This window comes from Bradysia coprophila, unplaced genomic scaffold (assembly GCF_014529535.1).
Source record: "Bradysia coprophila strain Holo2 unplaced genomic scaffold, BU_Bcop_v1 contig_87, whole genome shotgun sequence".
Lineage (NCBI taxonomy): Eukaryota > Metazoa > Arthropoda > Insecta > Diptera > Sciaridae > Bradysia > Bradysia coprophila.
Window position 1 is genome coordinate 1,701,055 of NW_023504014.1, and position 21,855 is coordinate 1,722,909.

Here is a 21,855-nt window from a genome sequence, read left to right on the forward strand (position 1 = left end):
ATTAGTTTTCAATGATCTGCGCCTGTGTGCGGAGGCTATCGCGGCCCTTAAAATTCTAAAAATTCGATACGCCCTAGTATTCGATTCAATTGAGAGTTTGCGCAAATGACGTCTAAATCATAAGTAAGTCAGTTATACATATGTCAAGTGGTTATAAGTCAACCACCTCTAAAGTGAAAGTTATTTATAAGTTCATATGATTATAGGTCAAAAGTATGAAAATCAAAAGTTTAGGTAAACTTTAGAAACCAACCTACAGTGACATCAACAATCCCAAAAATTTTGAAGACTAACCACAAAGACATGTAAAATCCAATGAAAGTCTAGAACACTTTCATTGGTAAAATCCATCAAAATTTTGACGTTCTTGGGTTGAGAAGAGTTGGAAATGGTCAACGAGGGAAAATCTTTTACTCATTGTGATTATTTTGACCTTAGGAATAAACTTGCTGACCACACTTTTTTATAATAGATATTCATCATGAAGAGCTTCAACTAACGACAGAGTCAGGACCATCATTTTTAGATGGAATTTTTCAGATCTTCTACATGAGCTGTGTTTCTGAGTTTAAATTAGGAAATTTGATGCAAAATTTGCTCCTCCTCCTCCTCCTTCTCAAGAACTTCAAGATTTTCATGGATTTTACATGTTTTTGTGGGTTATCTTCAATTGGGATTATTGATGTATTGATGGCACAGTAGGTTGGTTCCTAAAGTTTAATTGCTCTCCATGATCCACAATCTTCCAATCTCTATAGCTTTCGACTTTCATACTTTTAACCTATAAACTTATGTACTTACAACTTACACTTTACAGGTGGTTGACTTATAACCACCTACAGGTGGTTGACTTATAACCACCTACAGGTGGTTGACTTATAACCACCTGACCTATAACTTTGCACAAACTCTCTAACGTAATTTGATTTCATTGAACAAAAAAATGGAGTAATTTAGCCGTGTTGTCGAATGTGTTGATTCAATTTCATAGAACGAAAACACACAAACAAATGTAAACGTATCACATTTATGGTAGCTATGTTCTTCCTGGTGACATCTATTTAACATCTCGGTATAAACACCCTTTACTTCGATTGAACAAAAGTTGTTAATGTAACAAACTGCATTGGATGTAATAGACGCATTTAATGTCAAATGAAAGAAAAAGGAAGACAATCTTCGGTTTAGAGAAACTGATTCCAATGTTATTTCGACAAACCGTCCAACTGAGAAAAATTATTGAATTTAGACGAGTGCCGAAGGTAACAATTAAACGATTTCTTAATCGGCTGATATTTTCCTGATTAAGAGTAAATTGCTTAAAGTGTGTCACCAAATTTAAGTTTAAAATGTTTACGAAAATGAGTTGATGACAACACACCAACGATTAGCTAATAGTTCTACTCAATCAGCCTAACAGACTAGTAAATAGAAGTTTAACATTCAACAGAAACAAATCAATGAATTCATACCAATTTCGGAAATATCTCCGAACTTAGTCCAAGTCCAAAATTTAGAACCCGCCTCCTGTATGATAATGAACCCGCCTCTTTTCAATTGAAGTTCATACCTTCAACGGTAAAGGCGTGTCTAACCAAAGTGGAATGGGCATGTCTTTAAAATAGGCAGTACTCGACTCTTAATTCTGGACTGTCCAACTTTTTTCTACGACTCTTAATTCTGGACTGTCCAACTTTTTCCTACGACTCTTAATTCTGGACAGTCCAATTTATTTCTACGACTCTTAATTCTGGACTGTCCAACTTTTTTCTACGACTCTTAATTCTGGACTGTCCAACTTTTTTCTACGACTCTTAATTCTGGACTGTCCAACTTTTTCCTTCGACTCTTAATTCTGGACTGTCCAACTTTTTTCTACGACTCTTAATTCTGGACAGTCCAATTTATTTCGTACGAATCAATTCTGGACTGTCCAACTTTTTCCTTCGACTCTTAATTCTGGACAGTCCAACTTTTTCCTGTAGATTCTTTAGGCTAGTAACGCTAGTAACACAGTTCGCGAAAAATATCTGAAATATCGACACTATGCAAAATGTTTGGAAAGATGCGGCGCGAAGTTTTAAATGTTAAACTAAAAATTTTTGCTTTATGTGATTTATTGATTAGTAATCAGTTGAAGGTTAATATTTCTGGTTAATCTGGGAGTAGTGGTGCTCTTTCAAGTAAAACTGGAAAGATGTAGTGGTGCTCATCATTCGAGTAGTGGTGCCCGAGCCTCGCTTGTCCTTAGAAGTCGGCGCCCCTGCGTTACACAAAAGTGTCACACTTGCCAGCCAAAACATTAGTTCCCAAATAGTGATGTAACATTCTTCAGCTTCTTGTTTATCTTCGTTCCATACGTTCTAGGTTCTACCAGAATTAAGAGTCGTAGAAAAAAGTCGGACTGTCCAGAATTAAGAGTCGAAGGAAAAAGTCGGACTGTCCAGAATTAAGAGTCGTAGAAAAAAGTTGGACAGTCCAGAATTGATTCGTACGAAATAAGTTGGACAGTCCAGAATTAAGAGTCGTAGAAAAAAGTTGGACTGTCCAGAATTAAGAGTCGAGTACTACCTATTTTTAAGACACGCCCATTTAACTTTGGTTAGACACGCCTTTACCGTTGAAGGTATGAACTTCAATTGAAAAGAGGCGGGTTCATTATCATACAGGAGGCGGGTTCTAAATTTTGGACTTGGACTATCTTCGGACATGTATTTCGGAATCTCGACTCGACACATCTGTTTACTATGTTGAAATTCTATTTTCTCACTTTGGGTTTCGATGTTAACATTTTAATGCCAACTAATTTGATTTTCATTTACATTGTCTTATTTCTATTAAATCGAATCGTTGAACAAACTAAATGCTGACGTATAATTGATGTGCTGCTGAGCAAACATCATTCTACAAGAGAAGAAAGAACCTCGACGCTAATCAATCAATCTGAACGTTTATTAATTTGAATTTTGTGTGTTCATAGAAGTTATGGATTGATTTGTGCGAAATTATTGAAGGAAACGATTTGATGCATTAGTATCGAGTGAGTCCTTCGTGTTGTTGAAGAGGGAATTTATTTGTAAATAAAAATCCCTTACAACACTGTCGATCAATTTCAGTATCTCATAGCCTTTCTATTCCTCGTTCTATTCACTTTTCAACGGTTCACATTAGCAACCTATTTATGTCACCAGCGACACTAACCAGTAATTTCAAATTTGCAATATCTGCAATGAATAAATACAATTTTAACATAATCAGCGACCAGTACTGTGCTTCGATGTAATTTTAGTTTGTACATTGCTCATGGAAGTATATTTTCCTAAAACGAAATAAATCTAACTTAAAGGCTATGATAATAAAATTGAGGCAACAATAAGCGTTAAACGAGCCCAGCCAAGTCATGACGGTCGGTACCAATGTAATTCAATGCATTCCAACTATCATACATTGCGTGTGAATAAAAATCATAAATCAATGGCACCCGGAACATCGCATCATAACAAAGCACTTGTGGGCTTTAACAATACCAATGATTTACTAACAGACAGCATGGACAGTGACCAATCATTATTTCACACAACCACAAATCTACACCATCATCATCAGCATCATACAGTTCATCGTCAGTCCACAAATTTAAAACATCATTTGAACAAAGAGACTGATGATACAACAAAAAATGACAATAATTTAAGTGAATTTCCACCATATCCATTAACGTCTCCAACTGATTCGTATTCAAATATAAATCAGGACGAACACGATTCGGATAAATTCCACGCATTTACTAAATTTCGCAATAATGATGATGGCGTCACTGATAAAAGCTATAGCGCGACTGTAGATTCAAACGGTGATGATGTTTTTCACGGTACAACCGTATCCGAAGACGATTTCATCAAAGTAACAGATAAAAATGCGTCAATTAATCTAGACAATTTGTTCGATATAAATAAAAAATCGGTTTTAGCTAACGATTCTATCGATCTAGCTAACACTCGGCTGTTAACGGTTGACGAATTGGCTACTTTAAACAGCAACGATAAATCGTTTAGTCACGAAGATTTATTGAAAAAGGATTTTCGAAATGATGTTCAAACAAAAACTGATGAGAAAGATGAATGTATGGAATGTGTGATTAGTGGCGTTGTAGACGGACGAAATTTATCTCATAAATATGAAAATTATGATAATAAGGAGATGGATACGGTACCCGATACTGAACTACATATTCAAATGGGAAACAGTGAAACTACGAGTAATAGCTTGAATCACAACATTAATGGCGACATTCGCAAAATGGATAACGATATTTCTTCCACCACAGCTAGAGCCACGATGGGTGAGACAAGAACATAATTTGTTAGCAAACCTTTTGTCATGTTCCTGCTGCAAAAAAATTTGTTCTTTCATTTTTACAAACATTTTGAGTGATTTATAGGTAGTTGAGAGAGCTCGACTGTGTTGTATACACCATTTTCATCAAAAAATTGGAAATTTTTTTGCATTTTTCATTGATTTTATAGTTGGAAGAAACCAATCATTTACTCATCCCTATTGGATATTCACACTCATACATAACGTTGAAAATTCAATCTAAAATTTAAAATGGCTATTCTCTCTCTCATATAACTAAATAAAGTTACCATTGGTCCCCAAAGAATACTCATAACCCATTCACACATCCACATTATTATACATACTCCACAAACATTAGTAACACATTTTCTTTTACAATACAAAATGCTTACGTTAACAGTTATCGTAGAATATTGATTGGATGAAAAGCATTGTGTATCGTATGCAGTATGCATTGCCACAAATTCCGTTGAGATTTTGAATATATATAAAAGCATGTAAAACTAATTTTAAGTATAAGCTAGTGAATTGTTGGTTTTGGTATAGACTGCAAGTTGCAAATCCTCTGTGTTTTAAATGTGTAAACAAATCTGGTTCCTTAATTCGATTTGTCATTTGAATATTTACTTAAGCTGTTCGTGTACATTTTATTTACGCTTTTAATTTATTCGTGACGTTCCACATTCGTCTTTGTCTACTCCCTACACGCTACAAACATGTTCAAGTAAAAAGAAAACTTTTTAAATTGTAAATTGCATCGCTCTGGAGAAATAGGAGGGAAAATTGTCTGACTTTGTAAGGAGACTCCAAACAGAGTGACAATACAATACTACTACCACCTCTAATTTGCATATTCAAAACTAAAATTAGTTTATCCACAATTGAGGTGATGTCAGTCACTCCGAATTTTTCGTTCAGTTTTTTTTTTTGATTTTGTTGATTTAATTTGAAGGACTAGATTCTATACATTTACTTAGAATAACCCAATCTTGGTTGAATAAAATGTTTGGTTGATTTTATTGTTGGTAATAGTGTACCGACAGATTTTCGAAGAATGTCGTTGAACAGTCATTTGTGCGCTCTACTTTCTTGTATATCGACATCACAATTATTTTGTGAAAGAGTTCAGCTACTGTCATGGAATATTATGTATACTTATTGGCCAAGGTGTCCTCGACTCAACAGCACCGGTTGCAGTGTCTGCACTTGCTTCGTGGGCGACGTGGCCACTCTTAAAAATTCCATTCTAAAATGTAAAAAAGTGATTTCAAGTGTATATCCGATCGGGACATGCCTAGTGTACTGGCAGTGCTCGACCTCCTCTACCACCTCATACCTCAGGCTAAACAAAATCATTTGTCTCTCAGGAAATATAAGTTAAAAACCAAAAGGTCACATTTTCGATGTTAGACAATCTTGGCAGTGGCACCTTTTGGACCATCGGTTTCTTCGGTAGTTTTGTAGAGTTTTCAAAGCTCTACATTTCACTAGAACATTGTTTTCAAAAATGCTTTCAATTTTCCGAGTTATGACCATCGGAAACTTAAAGTCGTCCGGGGGGACTTCTTCCCGGGCTCCATCGGATCCATCAACCACATGCCCGGACACAGTTTTCGATGATCTACGTTTTCCGCACACAGGCTATGGCGGTCCTTAAAATTTGCAAAATTCGATACGCCCTATCGCAGAATGTTCTGTTCCGTTTGGTTTAAGAAAAAATCACACATTTTGTCACGACACATATCATATAAAGTAAAAAATCAGTCAGTGTCAGGAAGTGAATAAGTAAACGATAACACCTCTGCTGAAGTAGTTAAGAGAAAAATTCAGAAAAAAATCCATAAAGTCAGTTGAACATGGTAGAGAGAACCTACGACTGCAAATTTGATATAATATGAAAAGATTTTCTTTAGAAAGAAAACAGAAACGAAATATATTACCCGAAGAACATGAAAAGCTCATTAAAATGAGTATCTCATAATGTATGGATTTCTTGTACCATACAATATGCATAACAGAATGAAAAACAGTTCGGTTTATTCATTAAAAAAATATGAAACTTTTTCACAGTTCTGTTTGAACATTTTTTTGTGTTTGTCTTTGAACATATATATCCTTTCGTCGTCATTCCTAATTGGAATATGATGCAGCATGTCACTGATTGTGTTGCATGGAAACGAAATTAAAGTTTTGCCTACTTTAAAGTGAAATATTAAATTCTCGGCAAGTAATTAAGTCTTGGTGGAGGAAGTAGATGAAACATTTCAATAACTTATCATTTGCTCAGGAGCAATTTCACTTGTTTCACTTTCTACGTAATTGGGTCGTCATTTCAATAATTAAAAAGAAAATAATTACATTTCTGTTCAAATGGGGATTTTTTTAATAAACTTTTTAATTAGAAGAAAATGTGTATTCTAGTCGCTATACTTATTTAAACTAGCACAACGGACAATGTTACTGCACAGCATAACACTATACATAAGGGCCTATTTTAAAGATTTTTTTTTTAATTTTAGAAATTTGTTTAATTCTAGAATTTTTTTAGAATTCTCAAGAAAATTTTCTAAAATTTTCCACAGATTTCTTCTTCTTACTCGGTCTATTTTTGCTTACTTCTAGAAATCGTCGAAAATCTTAGAAAGAGTAGATCATAGACTTTTGAACTTCAACTACCAGCAAAAATAAAAATAAATTAAATTAATTATTGATTCCAAGGGCTCTCTAGGCATATAAACAAAACCTCACTAAAAATAGCTTTGAACGAACCTGGTCCAAAAAATCCCTCAAAACGTTTTCTTGAAAATAGGCTCTGCTTTCCATAGTCATTCACAGCACAACATCACGTTAGCTGTTGTTGCTGTAATTAAAAACTTTGATAGACAAGACAAGACAAGATGAACTTCTTAATTGTATAAAAGTGGAGAACATTAGTTTCTAACATCCTTATGTGAAGTAGAGGCGAACGTAAAGAAATCTCATTATAATTATTTGTCAAACTATAGATACAACTACTGCTTCGTTATATAGGTGTAGGTCGTTGAATAACGTTATTTGATCAAACCAATTTTCTATTATCCTATTCTCATAATAACGTTTGTTTCTACTGACTGGACATATTACCAAAACCGCTTTCATGGATATAACATTTCAACGTTACCACACAGCTGAAACAAACGATAATTAATATGCTCCAAATACTAAACCGTACCCTCCCATTGTGTTAAAACATAACATATCTAATTTTACATGCTCACTTCTGGTTATTACATCACATTTTCTTTAATATAATTGTCCGTTTTTTCGGCTGGTAAACGTACACACAAATATAATAATAATTGTGCGGATGCCTGTTTTTCGTTGTAAATGACATACACATAAATGCTTAGTTCGGGGTAAAATGCTATACCACATTCACGCAAATGAAGCATAACGCTTTGAATACCGAATATATATTAAAATATTTTCGTTGTATTGCCGTGTTTTTAAAGTCAACATTTTATAGCCAAACAAATAAAAAGGAATATTAAGCAAATACCGTTTAAACATGGATCCAATTTCGTTTATAGCGGTACTTTCGTGGAAAATTGATGTATTTTTGCCGGATTTTATCTTAGCATTTTATTGTTTAGATATTCTTCCATACATATGATTCCTGTACATAATGTAAACTTTGATACACGTGAATAACTTAGCATTCGTTCATTGGATCACAATAAAATAATTCCTGGAAACTGTAAATAATTGCACGAATTAGGCTTCATGCTAGTGACATTTAGCTCTTCTCTGCTTTATTATCCAGTATTGATGATAACTTCCCTTATTTCCATTATTTTTCGCCCCAACAAAAAACGTGGCTAGTTCTATTAACAATTTTTGTGTGTAGGAATCTAATAAAACACTGCTATTCCGTCATGTACGTGATCTAACCGCAGTTAGGCAACTTCAGTCGAATAAAGACTTTGAGGACGACGTTTTTTTTTCTCATACACATGTTTTATGAAAGGGGAAGACCGTCCACAAAACAAGGTGTCTCTTCACAAAATAAAAGAGAAACTTAACTTATGAACAACCAATTTTAAATACAACAGCTTAGTAACAAATTCTGAATTTTGTTTCATACATTCATTTAGGTCCTGCCACTTGGGTGCAGTGTCTATATTCGCGAAAATATTTTCAAAAATTTTCATACATTTTCTCAAAATTTCGTCATTTTCTCAAATTTCCACAGAAAACTTTTAGCGAAAATTCGCGAAAATTTGAGAAAATCACGAAAATTTGAGAAAATATTTTCGCGAATATAGGCAATGCTTGGGTCGGTCAGGTCACTCGACTGAAAAAGGATGTTCAATAGATTTTCGTATTTTTAATAATAATTCCATTCCCACACATAATCCCACACATATAAAGAGTAGCGACTCTCTTTACACGCATTCCGTTGTATATTCTGAATTGGGTCCTTAAAATTTAAAAAGCTAAAGGGCGCCGAGACCAGAGCCTAATATTTGGGAATTAATTCTCTAAATTCCCAAAATTCCCTAAAATTCTCAAAAATTCCCAAAAATTCCCTAAATTCCCAAAAATTCCCTAAATTCCCAAAAAATCCCTAAAATTCCCAAAAATTCCCAAAAAAAACAAGAAATATTTCAGAACATATTGAATATAATATATTCAGTAAATTGAGCTTAAGCGGCATATCGCCAAAACTGGAGGTGATGGTGATAGGGGAACAAGTGGTCTCCGATTTTAATGAGTGATAGATTCGTCTTCAATTCTAGAGAATCGTATCTTTCATTTTTTTCGAACATTTTTTTAAATTTTCGGTTAAAGTGTTCAAAGGTGAAAGCATGTCAGAGGGTACCGAAAACCTTTTTGCAGCTATAACTCAAAAATAATTATTTTAAGAGCAGTCTACACTCCGACCTTCTATGAAAATCATTTTCGATGATAACTTCTAATTAGAATATTTTTTGAAAAAAGTGGTTTCATCGTTTGGTGCCACAACATAGCCACCAGAATAAACCGTGAGCCTTTTTTAATAAAAGTTTAGTTTTGTTATAAAAACTTTTTCAATTTTTTTATAGAAATTAATTAAAAAAATCACTGCCATGATGAACTCACGTACGGAAACTCTAAAGAATCGAAATGTGATATTAGGTATCTGTCAGCTGATAGGAATATTTTATTTGTTAGTGTTGGTTTTTTGGTTATCTCGGTGATCACAATTAAAACAAACTGTCAACAAATAAAACATCCCAATTTGTTAAGTCACGAAATTGTTTTTTTTTCAAGCGAGAGATTTTTTGAAAATTGGAGCGGCTTTTTAAACTGAAATTAAGAATTTCAAATTCCACTTTTCCAATATCAATATACATTTTCAGTGTGTTTTTGATGTGTTCATTGAAATAAAAATAATATGGACAAAGGCTCGCGGTTTATTGTCAAAATTGATGCAGTCTACGCCGAGAAAACTCAAAAGTCCAAAAAATATCACAAAAAACACAAATTTTAGGAGTTTTGAGTTTTTTCTCAGTACAGTACATCAATCTGGACAATTCCAGTGGCTATCGAAACCTTATATGTTCTGGCACCAAACGATGAGGCCACTTTTTTCAAAAATAATTCGAATAAAAAGTTATCATCAAAAATGTATTTCATAGGGGGTCGGAGTGTAGATTGCTCTTAAATTATTGTAGTGTTGTACTAATGTCGGCTTTGGAGAGACCTACAAGTAGAGTATACGCCCTGGCTGGTGCAAGTACATCGACAAGAATTATATCTTTCAGAGCATAATATTTGGGAACCAAGTCTCAAAAGTTCACTAAAATTTAAAAAAAATCCAATTTTTTTTTTGCTTGTACAGTGAACGACATCTCAAATGTCTCACTGTCAAATTTTTCTGAGAATTTTATTGTGTCATTGCAAATTCACAATGACATTCTCTGAAAAAAATGACAGTGAGACATTTGAGATGTCGTTCACTGTACATAGTTTTTAAAGGTTTTTGAACTTTTTTTGATCTTTTACGAGCATTTAATTATAAAAATGCAAAGAAAAGAATTTTTTGGGAATTTTAGGGAATTTTTGGGAATTAATTCCCAAAATTCCCAAAATTCCCAAAAATTCCCAAAAATTCCCAAAAATTCCCTAAATTCCCAAAAATTCCCTAAAATTCCCTAAATTCCCAAAAATTCTCAAAAACGATTGCCAAATATTAGGCTCTGGCCGAGACCATAAAGAATTTTTACTAATTGTAAAAGAAATATGTGCTACCTTCGCTCTGGTCGCAAACTTGCTACTCATCTTCAGCTCGTGTTGGAGGCTGGAAACCTCTATTTTTCAATATTACTCAAAGAGGTAACAAGGAAGATATTTCATGAAAAAAAACTCCCCATTTTGCCACTACAATGGGATCCAACCACAAACGTAACGGTTGCGTCGCAACCTCAAAATTTTAATCCTTCCTTTTAAAAATACGGTAAGAATTACTCAAGTCAAGTTTAACTTGATAACAAGGAAAGAATGTCTATATAGACCCGAGTAAAAATGAAAGTCTCAAAGGTTCGAAAAGAGACGTCTCACGGTCTCAAATCCTTTGTGTTGTGAGACGTGAGACGTCTCTTTTCGAATCTTTGAGACTTTTATTTTTACTCGGGGAAGTACTCCCATCGTGCTGCTCCAATATTATTCATCATTATTTTCCGAATATAGAGCACACCCTGCCGAGCAGTAAAATACTTTTCGCAAAATCAAATCAACTCTCAATATTGACAAAAATGAGTACCTACTGATTGTCTAATTGGGTTATCTTTATTTTGATAAGCATCCACATTTATTACCATCATCATCAAACAAAATACATTTTATCAGTTTATACACAGATTAGGCTATGTGTACATAAGTTGTCATTTTTGAAATAAAATCTTAGCTCGTTTATTTGTCATCTGCAATAATATTTTACTTTAAACAAATTTAAGCTTCCATTATGTTTGCTGTTTGCATCTAGTAGCAGACGGAAAAGATATTTGTTTTCATGAAATCGTTTTTCCAAGATTATTTTATCATTTCAAAATTGCTCATTTGAATACATTTTGTACTTTTGATTTAAATAATAACAATTTAGAGAATTTTAGTCTTATCTTGATTGCTTGAAACCCGAAAACAAAATCGACATTTTTATTCTGATTGAAAATCTAATTCATTTTAAATTGTTTTTCGTTTCAGGTGCTGCAGACCTGATACCAAATTATGATAATGAACAATACAAACTTAAAGTATTTGACGAAACTAAAACAAAACCACTTATACTTAGCTGTAATATAACAACGCCAGGCAAACATAAATTAAGTTGGTGAGTATGTATTTGTGTAATGAATATTGTTGTTATTCGAGTTTTTTTTTTGTGTATACGTCACGTGCCTGTAAAGTGCCAAAGTCTCAGAATTTTAATTATCGCGATGAAAAACGAATGGGAAACGACAAATCAAATTCAATTAAATTTGTTTCATGTTTACAAGACCATCTAGGCTTTCTGATAGCACTGTTCTGCTGTTCTGCTGAGGAGCAGAAAACAATAATAAAGAATCATAAAACTTACTGACATATATTTCTGGCCAAGATATTCTTAAAATCGATACTTCACCATGAAGCCGTGATTGCTCATTTTTGGTCAAATGGAGAAAAATGTTGATCTGGTTGTGGTTGTTGCAAATTTCGAAGAAGAAAACAACAACAAAATATAGCCTTAATTAAGACAACACGAATATTACGGATAATATTCAGCTTTAGAAATACTAGAATCGAATTGGATTTGAAACAAAATTTGGTTAGAGCATCAGCCCGGCAAGTTGAAGGTTGTGAGTTCGTGTCTCACCCGTGCTCATCAAAATTTTTATTTCAAAATCCAATTCGATTCTAGTATTTCTAAAGCTGAAAATTAAAACGAATTCTTTTTCTAAATCCTTTGTCAACGAAATTCACAAACATATAACTCACAATTAACCAGCAGGGAGTAGCATACGGTATGGTTAGGGGTAACTTTATCATTTAGTTCTACGCTTGTAATGAATCCTTGAGAGTTCTAAATTTAATAAATCTTTTATTTTGTTACAAATCTTTTAGAGTTTACTTAGGCGAATAATTATAGATCCTTGGGTACAAGATATTGACAATTAAACGACTGCAATAAAAATGAAAGTTGAACTCGTCAACAAGAATATGTTACCTAGGATAAAAGTACCCTCTGTGCGAGACGGTATAAATTGTTGTGCAACAATGTTTGGTTCAAAATCGTCCCAAAAAAGGCAATCAAAATAAAACGAAATTCTCATCTAACTCCAACACTTATTTTCACAATTGCGACATCTTCATTTAAATAGCCGAAATACTCTTTTCACTCCAAATAAAAATTAAAAGAAAGTTTCTCCCGTTGAAGACTTACAGTCAACAATATCTCAAATGTCTCATATCTTATGATTTCCACGTTTTCAATGAATTCCACACATTCCACACAGCTCACACTCTGTATCAGTATGATCCGCTGTGGTTGCCAATGTTGTATATTATTAGGAGGTTGCGCGTGGTGACAAAAAATCAAAAAAAATGGTCGGGCAATTTGACAATTTTACAATTTGAAGACAAAAAGTGGTCGTTTTATTTACATGCGAAAAGACGACCAAGACATTGATTGTTGATGTTTTTGTAAACAACAATGCAAAGTCTTGGCTTACGTATTTTCTGCATACACATTTACACTTGTCTCCAAGTTGAATTTTCGACGATGTTCACGCGAATTAAGTTAAATTTGAACTCACAAAATTAAATTTGAAGAAAATTCAAAACTACATTAGAATCACAACACAACTGACTGACAGTTGCACAATGAAAAAAAAACTCATGTACCAAGGCATGTCCATTGAAAGGTGAGGGTAGATCCGTTTGCCAAATTCTTGTTGGAAGACAAGTTTAAATAAATGCATCTCTATTTTATCTGACAAAAATTTCACAACATTTTCATAGTGACAGTCATTAAAAGATTTCATTTGCACCATCCATAAGTTTTGTCAATTTCTAAAACAACACAGTTTTTACATTACGTTCTGCTTTCTTTGAAAATTCATAATGATAAAATAGCTTTGTTCCAAATAACTGTAAACACGAATTTTTTTCTGGCCGAACGAGCACGATTTCATCCATAGAGATCGGTTTTTATATTGATAAGGTTGTATCTCTATGGATGAAATTCGACAATCATATGGCCTTGGAATAAATCTATAGGATTGTCGTGTGACGTCTAATGAAACCAAATAAATTACCGCATCGACTTAGATTTTTACAGTGCCGCTTTTAGCTTTTGGGCGCCATCGGGCAATTGGAAAAATAGGCGCCAATTTAGTAAAGCTAAATTTTTTTAAGGACCTCGGGCGCCATTTTCTTCGGCTCCACTTCGGGCGCCACGGGCATTTACCCATTTGACCCATATGGAAAAGGCGGCACTGGATTTTTAATTAGATGGTCGAGCGCGATTCACTGTCACAGTAAACGAGAAAAAGAAATGACCGCAACTGTGGTATTATTTAAATTTAGGTGAATTCCTCGCAACTGTCACTTCTTTTTGCGTTAATGTCACAACAAAGAATTCAACTTACTTAAAACACACCAGCGAACATTTTTTTTTTGATTTAATGTCTTCCCTTCGCAACCTCCTAATAATATACAACCCTGGCAACCACAGCGGATCATACTGATACTGAGTGTGAGCTATGTGTAATATGTGGAATTCATTGAAAACATGGAAATCATAAAATATGAGACTTTTGAGATGTTGTGGACTGTAGGCGCCCAGGAAAGATTCCTTGTCTATTCTAAAAAGCAATTTCAATTATTCTATCAATCAGTTTTATCACTATTCCATAAAATTAACTAATTAGTTCGGCTTCATAAAGAAAATAACTTTTAAAAATAATATGGTGGAATTTCCACGACTTCACATCTATACCGTGTGATTATTATAATGAAAAAACGTGTCAGTTATTATCTTAACAAATCGGAACACTTTTCTCACTCAACTATCCCATTGCGCTAAAAATAATTTCCTCCTCTATAAATAAATGACGTATAGCTTTATGTTTATATACGGTTTATACATTACGAAAAACCACACTGAACAGAATATTGTCAGTTTTAGCAAGTGTTCATCGTTTATGTTACCTCAGCAGTAACCTAGACCAAACATTTACGTTGAATTGTGCTATATACTGCCGTGTGTGTATCATTGAAAAATTAATATAATGCTTGTTCCGTCATTAGACTGCTCTCGTATTGGGCTGATGGGGTAAACAGAATCTAAACAGAATCTTTCGTCTACCTACACATGCGATAAATAATGGCATTTATCGTGATGCCAGTCACCGTATGTAGTGTAGAATGTACACCAACTCTATGCGGAAATTTTAAATTTAATAACTTTGTGTTGCCAATGTGCACCAGTTATAGATTTTCATTTCATTTTAGACTTTACGAGCAAATTGATAAATTGAAATTCAATTAACATGCACTAAAGTATTAGCTGCCACAGTTTCAGGACTTTATTTATAGTGTGTGCCATAATGGACAGAATCTGTCGCACACACTCAGAGAGAGAGAGAGAGATGGAGAGAGCATGAATTTTTGAATTTAATTGGTTTTGGAAAAGATTGATGTGGACTGTTACATATCCTATAGTATGCGATAGGGACAGCGACAACGTTTGACGTTCAATTTGTCGATAAAAATAAAATTCACCCGATTTTCGCTGCAAAACTTCGATAAACTTTTCCAGGCCATAATAAATTCTCTCTACACGTCATTTCGTTTACATAATGATGGTCGATTTGATAGATTTATTTTGTAATAATCGTTTTCGTCGAATAATTCAGCCGCTTGAGGTTGTAAATAGACGTATTTATCGGAACCGCTATTTTAATCCAAAAAAAAACATAAGCTATCGCCGACCCGTACGAAACACCTATCCGTATCAAAAGCCTATAATATGCAACTCATCATCTCTATCACTTCATTCTCTTCTCTGATGAAAAACCATGAACCCTTAAAAAAAGATTTTTTAAACTCGGATTCGTTCTACTCAAGTTAGAGAACCCACAAACGGATAGACTGGTTTTTTTCGCTGATGTGGCATCTTACTCAGAGACACCAATTCGACGTGTTACAAACGTATGCGTAAACCTATATGACCCCAGTACTTGCTACGGGTCTAATAAAACGTTTGCTCTCATAGAAAACTGAATACTGAGAAAATATTAAAATCGTTTTTGCCCATGAATAACATCTCAACATCTTCCCGAAATCAGTTTGTTCAACATGATTATCATAACGTATAACATACCACTCATTATTGTCGACCAAATCATAATATTTGTCTTTGCTTTGCTCTAATATTCCTGCTCCAAAAAGCCCCTTAAGTTCAACCTTTTTAAATGCGAGATTAGCTTTTTTCCATTTACCTTTCATTCCACATGTTGAATTTGTAGACTAATTTCGGGAGATTTTGAATAATATTTCTTTTTTGTTATTTACATCCATAAACAACCGTTCATTTGCATTATTAGCAAGGAACAACATAATTAGAAACTGAAGAGTCCAACAATTTAATAACGTAACAACATACGCATTTTCTACTATACCTTTACTGGCTATGCTGATAAGCCAAAAGGTTAATGGCACACAGTACAAATAACGAAACCTTTACTTTAAGATAACCTTTACCCGTCCGAAGATATCCTTCCTTTAACAAACCAAACCCCGTACAAAATTTTCAAACTCTGTGAACATGGCAACATTTATGTAGATGTGTGTTGTATATTCAACCATCATTGCTTGAGGAACAGACCAAAAATATCCTAAATAAACGTTGTAGAACAAAGCGAAGGCATATTGTTATACTTACATCACAAAATGAATAGAGAGAGGCCTTGTTCGCTTGTATCATTATTTGTAAAAAAGCGAGGCAGATACAAAAAAAAAGCCATTTTCATGTAAAGAAGATGGAACATTGAAAGAGATTTTACCGGAAGAGTAAAACCTTGAACGGAATAGCGTATAGCAACTGAAAAGAAATGGTACTCGTTATGTATAATGTTCAAAAGTACAGTAACTTTGTAATTTATCACTATACTTCCCGCACAATGTATATAGCAAGGCTCAGGTGCTTGATTAAACAACAATTGACAAAAGATTTTATCCGGCTTAGATTTTCGGCTGATAGATAAAAGAACGTCTAAAGAACCAATCGCCGAAGACTCTAACTTTCTTTGCATTTTCCACTAAATTCAATTACTTCTGTCCTTCACGTTCGGGATTTGATTATCTTGACATAAAAGTGGGAACGAATCGAGGACAATTCGTTCGAACAGCACTTTATGATTCAGATCATACAAGTTTAAAATGGAGAATGTTAACTTTATTGGCTTGGAGCTATCCAATGAAGCTGTATGCTGCAACACCAGCATTGTTTTATGTATTATATGGCCAATTCCATGTCCTGTCCCGTTTTAAAATATCTCGAAATTTGGTATTGACACTTTGATCTCAAGTGAACTGAATTCAAAATTACCCAAGATGCTCCAAGGAAAATCAACTAGATTTCGAACTATTTTGGTTTGAAGTATCCGTTCGTCGCGGGACAGCTCGTGGATTGCTTCATATTATGTTCTATACACATCATCATTACAGACGAAAATTGAACTTTTCTTCATTTTATGTTTATTTGGATTTTTTATTGGATGCAACACCGTTTTGCTGGCTTCACTTCAGCTATGGTTTTCGAAATTGAAATGGCAATGTCGTTATAAACGATCCAGAAGCGATGTCAATTCGAACCGACAAGATATAGGAGATGCATGGCATGTGATGGATATATAATGTATGAATGTTGCAGGAGATCACATTGGAAAATTTTTGTGAAATTGGTTATTTGGTGGATTTGAAATAGAAAAATTGTGGATTTAAAGTGCAATAAGGGAACGTAATTGAAGTGAAGGTATTACATCGATGAGTCTGTCGGTGTCGGTGCAATTGATAGTGTAATAGCAAGCATTTCAAATTATATTCATTCAGTGAACGTGACCTATCTTCCATACACCATTCCGTAATATATTCAACCAATCATCAGTAGCTCGGTAACAACACGCAGCTAAACCTAAATAAACAGCAATGTATTACAGTTGAGTCAATCATCTTTTTTAGTATATTTATACACGTTATTCCGTTGGATTCGTATAGATAATAAAACAATTTGTTTTTAGGAAGATAAAGATCTCTGACATACATTCGCCGCATTTTCATTTTCTCTCTTTTTTTTCTGAATGACAATATTACCAAGGATAACGTAATTATCATTATGATGAGCAAGCATTTCTGTTATCTTTGTGTTACTCATATCTATCATGTTATTTGCCTAATATTCGAACACATTTTCCATAAAGTTATCCGTTTTCATTTGTTGGCAAAAGTTGATTATGTGTGCTACGTATTTTTGCACTTAACGATGCGGAATCATAGACGAAAAATGCGAGAAAAACTCTCTATTAAGGGGTTTTCTTTTCCATAAAAAATGGAAGATATCATTAAAATGATTTATCCATGCATGGCTAGTTCTTTATTCGTTTCTGAGGCATTACACAAACATATAGCGACTAATTGAAACAAACGAGGTAAAATTTTCCAGTTTATTTCGAATTCAAAGAGCTTTTTTTACAGTTATAACTCTCTGATATTTCAATTATTTCAATTATCACTACCTCTCGTTACTATGTACGTGTTGGATTAATCGGAAAGTAGGTACTCGAGTTTTTGTTACTATTGCAGATAAAGCTTTCGTAACTGAATGGTAGATAGTCTATAGATAAATTATTACAGTCACATTGGCTGGCGTGGCAAATTCAGTTTGCAGGAAAATGAAGTTTACATCGGAAATATCTGGTTTATGGTTAATGCTAACAATGGAATAGCTAACAACTAACTTTACATTTTGAATATTTTGCGAAACTTTTTTGTTCTGAACTAAAATTGAAAACTGTTTTGCTGGGCAAAAAATCTCTGTAATTACTCGAATGAATCTCAAAATATCGTAATCCGTTAAATTTCATATGGGGACTAGATGATATCTTTTTGGTTTTCATGGGTGTAACAACAGAAAATATACCGTACGCAACACGATCACTATTGTCAATCACGTTTGTGCCTTTGATAGCTTTAGTAAATCTCAACCGATTTTCAAAAATTATCTTTTGTAAAGAATTATCCAGTCCAGTATCAGTGGAAATTCAGAGTAAAGCAAAAATAGCGACTGTTATATAAGAAACGTATAATTCGAATGAAGTAAAATATTTGATACAAGATTGAATTGCCAACTAGATTCGTGTAGATCAAATTGATTTCCAACACCATCTCTCAATTTGATAGTCCCAATCTCTCCCGTAACTTGACAAACTGCTTCGGTGGTAATGGCTTCGTCATGATATCGGCCAATTGATCTTCGGACGGTACATATTCAATTCGTGTGTCTCCATCCAACAATGTCTGACGAATGAAATGGTATTTCGTATCTACATGTTTCATTCGCTTGTTATCCTTCGGTGTGTCAGCAATTCGAATGCACGATTGATTATCTTCATACAGTGTAGTGGGCTCATCACATTCGACTCGAATCTCTTTGAAAATGCTCGTTCATTTCATCGCTTTCTTCGTACTTCAAAGTGATCAGCTTCTTTCGTAGATACAACTGTCCAGCTACACTTTTTCGCTCGTAGACTGCCTTCAGTGCATCATACATTTCCTTGGCTCGCTTTTTATCTTGAACATATTCCAAGTGTGTGTCCGCGATACATTGAACCAGAATTGCCTTGCATTTCTTTTCTTCCTTCACACATTTGAGTTCGTCTTCGTCATCAATTGCTTGATGCATAAGCTCAGCCAAGTCATGCTCGATATAATCAGTCAGATTCTTTTCATCCAACAAAACATTTTCCCGAAACTTCCAGCTGTTCCAATTGGTCCAATCAAATTGGACGAATTTTCGGTATATGTTTTCTTCTGCCATTTTAATTTACTCAACTCGTTCTCTGGGCCCATAACCTATAGACTTATCCAGTCCAGTATCAGTGGAAATTCAGAGTAAAGCAAAAATAGCGACTGAGAAACGTATAATTCGAATGAAGTAAAATATTTGATACAAGATTGAATTGCCAACTAGATTCGTGTAGATCAAATTGATTTCCAACATTTTGTAACAGAACAGGAACGATATTATCGTTTTTTAGACGATAGTATCGTTTTTTTTACGATATTATCGTCCAAAAAAATTTCATCCAGGACGATAATATCGTCTAAAATCATAAATTTTAAAATATTTTCAGGACGATATTATCGTTTTCTTGACGATATTATCGTTTAAAAAAACGACGATATCGTTTTTAAACGATAATATCGTTTTTTTGGACGATACTATCGTTTTTTTGATGATACTATCGTCTAAAAAACGATATTATCGTTCAAAAAACGATAATATCGTTTTTTTGACGATAATATCGTCCTGGATGAAAATATCCGCTGGACGATATTATCGTTATTTTCTTTTTCTGAACAAATTTTTCGTTATTTTGGACGATATTATCGTCCTGGGAGATAATTTTTGGGACGATTGGTAATATCGTTTTTAATTAATTTTTTTTTTAATTTGAGACGATAATATCGTCCAGGACGTTTTGGACGATATTATCGTACAGAAAACGAAAATATCCATTAGATTTTCTAGAACGGTAATATCGTCCAGAAAACGATAATATCGTTTTTTGAACGATAATATCGACAATAAAACGATACTATCGTCCAGACAATATTTTAGAATTTTTCAATTTAGACGATATTATCGTCCTGGATGAAAATTTTTTGGGCGATAATATCGTTTTTTTGGACGATAGTATCGTCTAAAAAACGATAATATCGATTTATTATCGTTTTTTAGACGATAGTATCGTTTTTTAGACGATAATATCGTTTTTTAGACGATAATATCGTTCCTGACGATATTGACGGTGTGGAAATGTCCCGCCACCAGGTTTGTTGCCCGAGCCGAAGGCAAGGGCTTCCATTCCTCGTGGCAAAATAACAATCTCCAAACAATTACGTAAGGTATTTTACTTGCAAAACCATGTGAAAATGAAAATTATTGCAAGTGTCAACGGTGTGCCCCCTGCTGAAAGTACTATTTTGTGGTCGTCAGCTTTAGTTTGATGAAAATTCGAGGTGAAAATAGAAATTTTGTCCCCTAAATTGTCACTGTATTTTTGGTTTCAAAATTAATAAGACGAATTGGCGTCCCTTACTCTTTTAGATTTATTGGATTTATTGAAATTTACCTCTTTAATATAAACGAGGATGCTCAAAGTCAGAAAATTCTTTTTCATACCTAGTCGACGAAGTCGCACTTTTTCTCCGTCCAATATGAAAAATACTATTCGTACCACGGACTAAAAGTCTTTTTTAGCGAATTCGATTCCAGACTTCGCCTTCGGCTCTGTCTGGAAACCTCTCACACGCTAAAAAAGACTTTTAGTCCTAGGTACGAAATGTATACTAATTTACTGTTAAATGTAGAAATCAAAACGCGTTTTTTTTCTAATATTAGGATCAATTGATTTTGGTGAATAACTCTTGAAAAACTGACACACAATAACAGATGTTTCTACAATTCGACAATTGTCATATAGATAAAAAATAGTCACAGCCGTCAGTGAGTAAATGCATTAGAAACGTTTCAACGACAAGCTTGCAATAATTTGTTAATGTACCGAAAGTTAACTTTACTAAGACAGTAAACTCCCGAAATATAAACATCGAAATACGTCAGTTGGCGACCTGTCTCGTAATCTTTCAATGTCTTAAATTGTTGTATTGTCGTTTAGCAAATGCGATGACAAAAAAAAACAGTGAAAAAGAAAACCATTTTCCTTATTTAATTCAAGACATCTCGCAAATATATAAACCCATTATTAATCATCTACACAGGGATATGCAGAAAATCCATTTTTATTATACAATAATCTAGCTGAGACATAAAACCAGAAAACAAATGAAAATCTCTTCATATATAATTCGAAATGTACGAAATATTATATCTCTTGAAGCACACACGTAAATATATTTCAATTTCTATTATCCATTTATAACACACATGTACACACAACTGAGCTCATCGTTTCATAATAATATTCTCAAATATGTATTTCTGTTTCAGTTTCATTATAAATAGTACAGGCGTAATCCATCGTTAATGAAATTTCTATGTCATCAATATAATAAGCTTTGTTTTAGTTTTTTGAAACGATTCTTATTTTCTATATTATACACACTACTATGACTGTAATGGATCATATAGAGATGTATATATATATATAACGAACATCTTATACACACAGCTCAACAATATAAATGTTTGTT

At 33.7% G+C, this 21,855-nt stretch overlaps 1 protein-coding gene and 1 long non-coding RNA gene across 5 annotated transcripts in view; one reads left to right on the forward strand and one right to left on the reverse strand.

Annotated features, from left to right (window-relative positions):
• The window catches only part of LOC119084641 (basigin), a 55,275-nt gene that overhangs the window by 15,574 nt on the left and 17,846 nt on the right, over positions 1–21,855 (forward strand). For all 4 annotated transcript variants that reach the window (XR_005089105.1, XM_037194708.1, XM_037194709.1 and 1 more), the window contains exon 2: positions 11,584–11,710. Coding sequence is in view for 3 of the 4 variants with exons in the window: in XM_037194708.1 (XP_037050603.1) it covers positions 11,584–11,710 (127 nt within the window). In the remaining variant the exon portion in view is untranslated. The remainder of the gene's footprint in view (positions 1–11,583; positions 11,711–21,855) is intronic.
• On the reverse strand, positions 690–13,230 carry LOC119084643. The gene is made up of 4 exons (XR_005089106.1): positions 13,218–13,230; positions 12,599–12,601; positions 866–897; positions 690–809 (listed from the first exon to the last, which is right to left on the reverse strand). It is a non-coding gene; the product is annotated as an uncharacterized LOC119084643 (long non-coding RNA).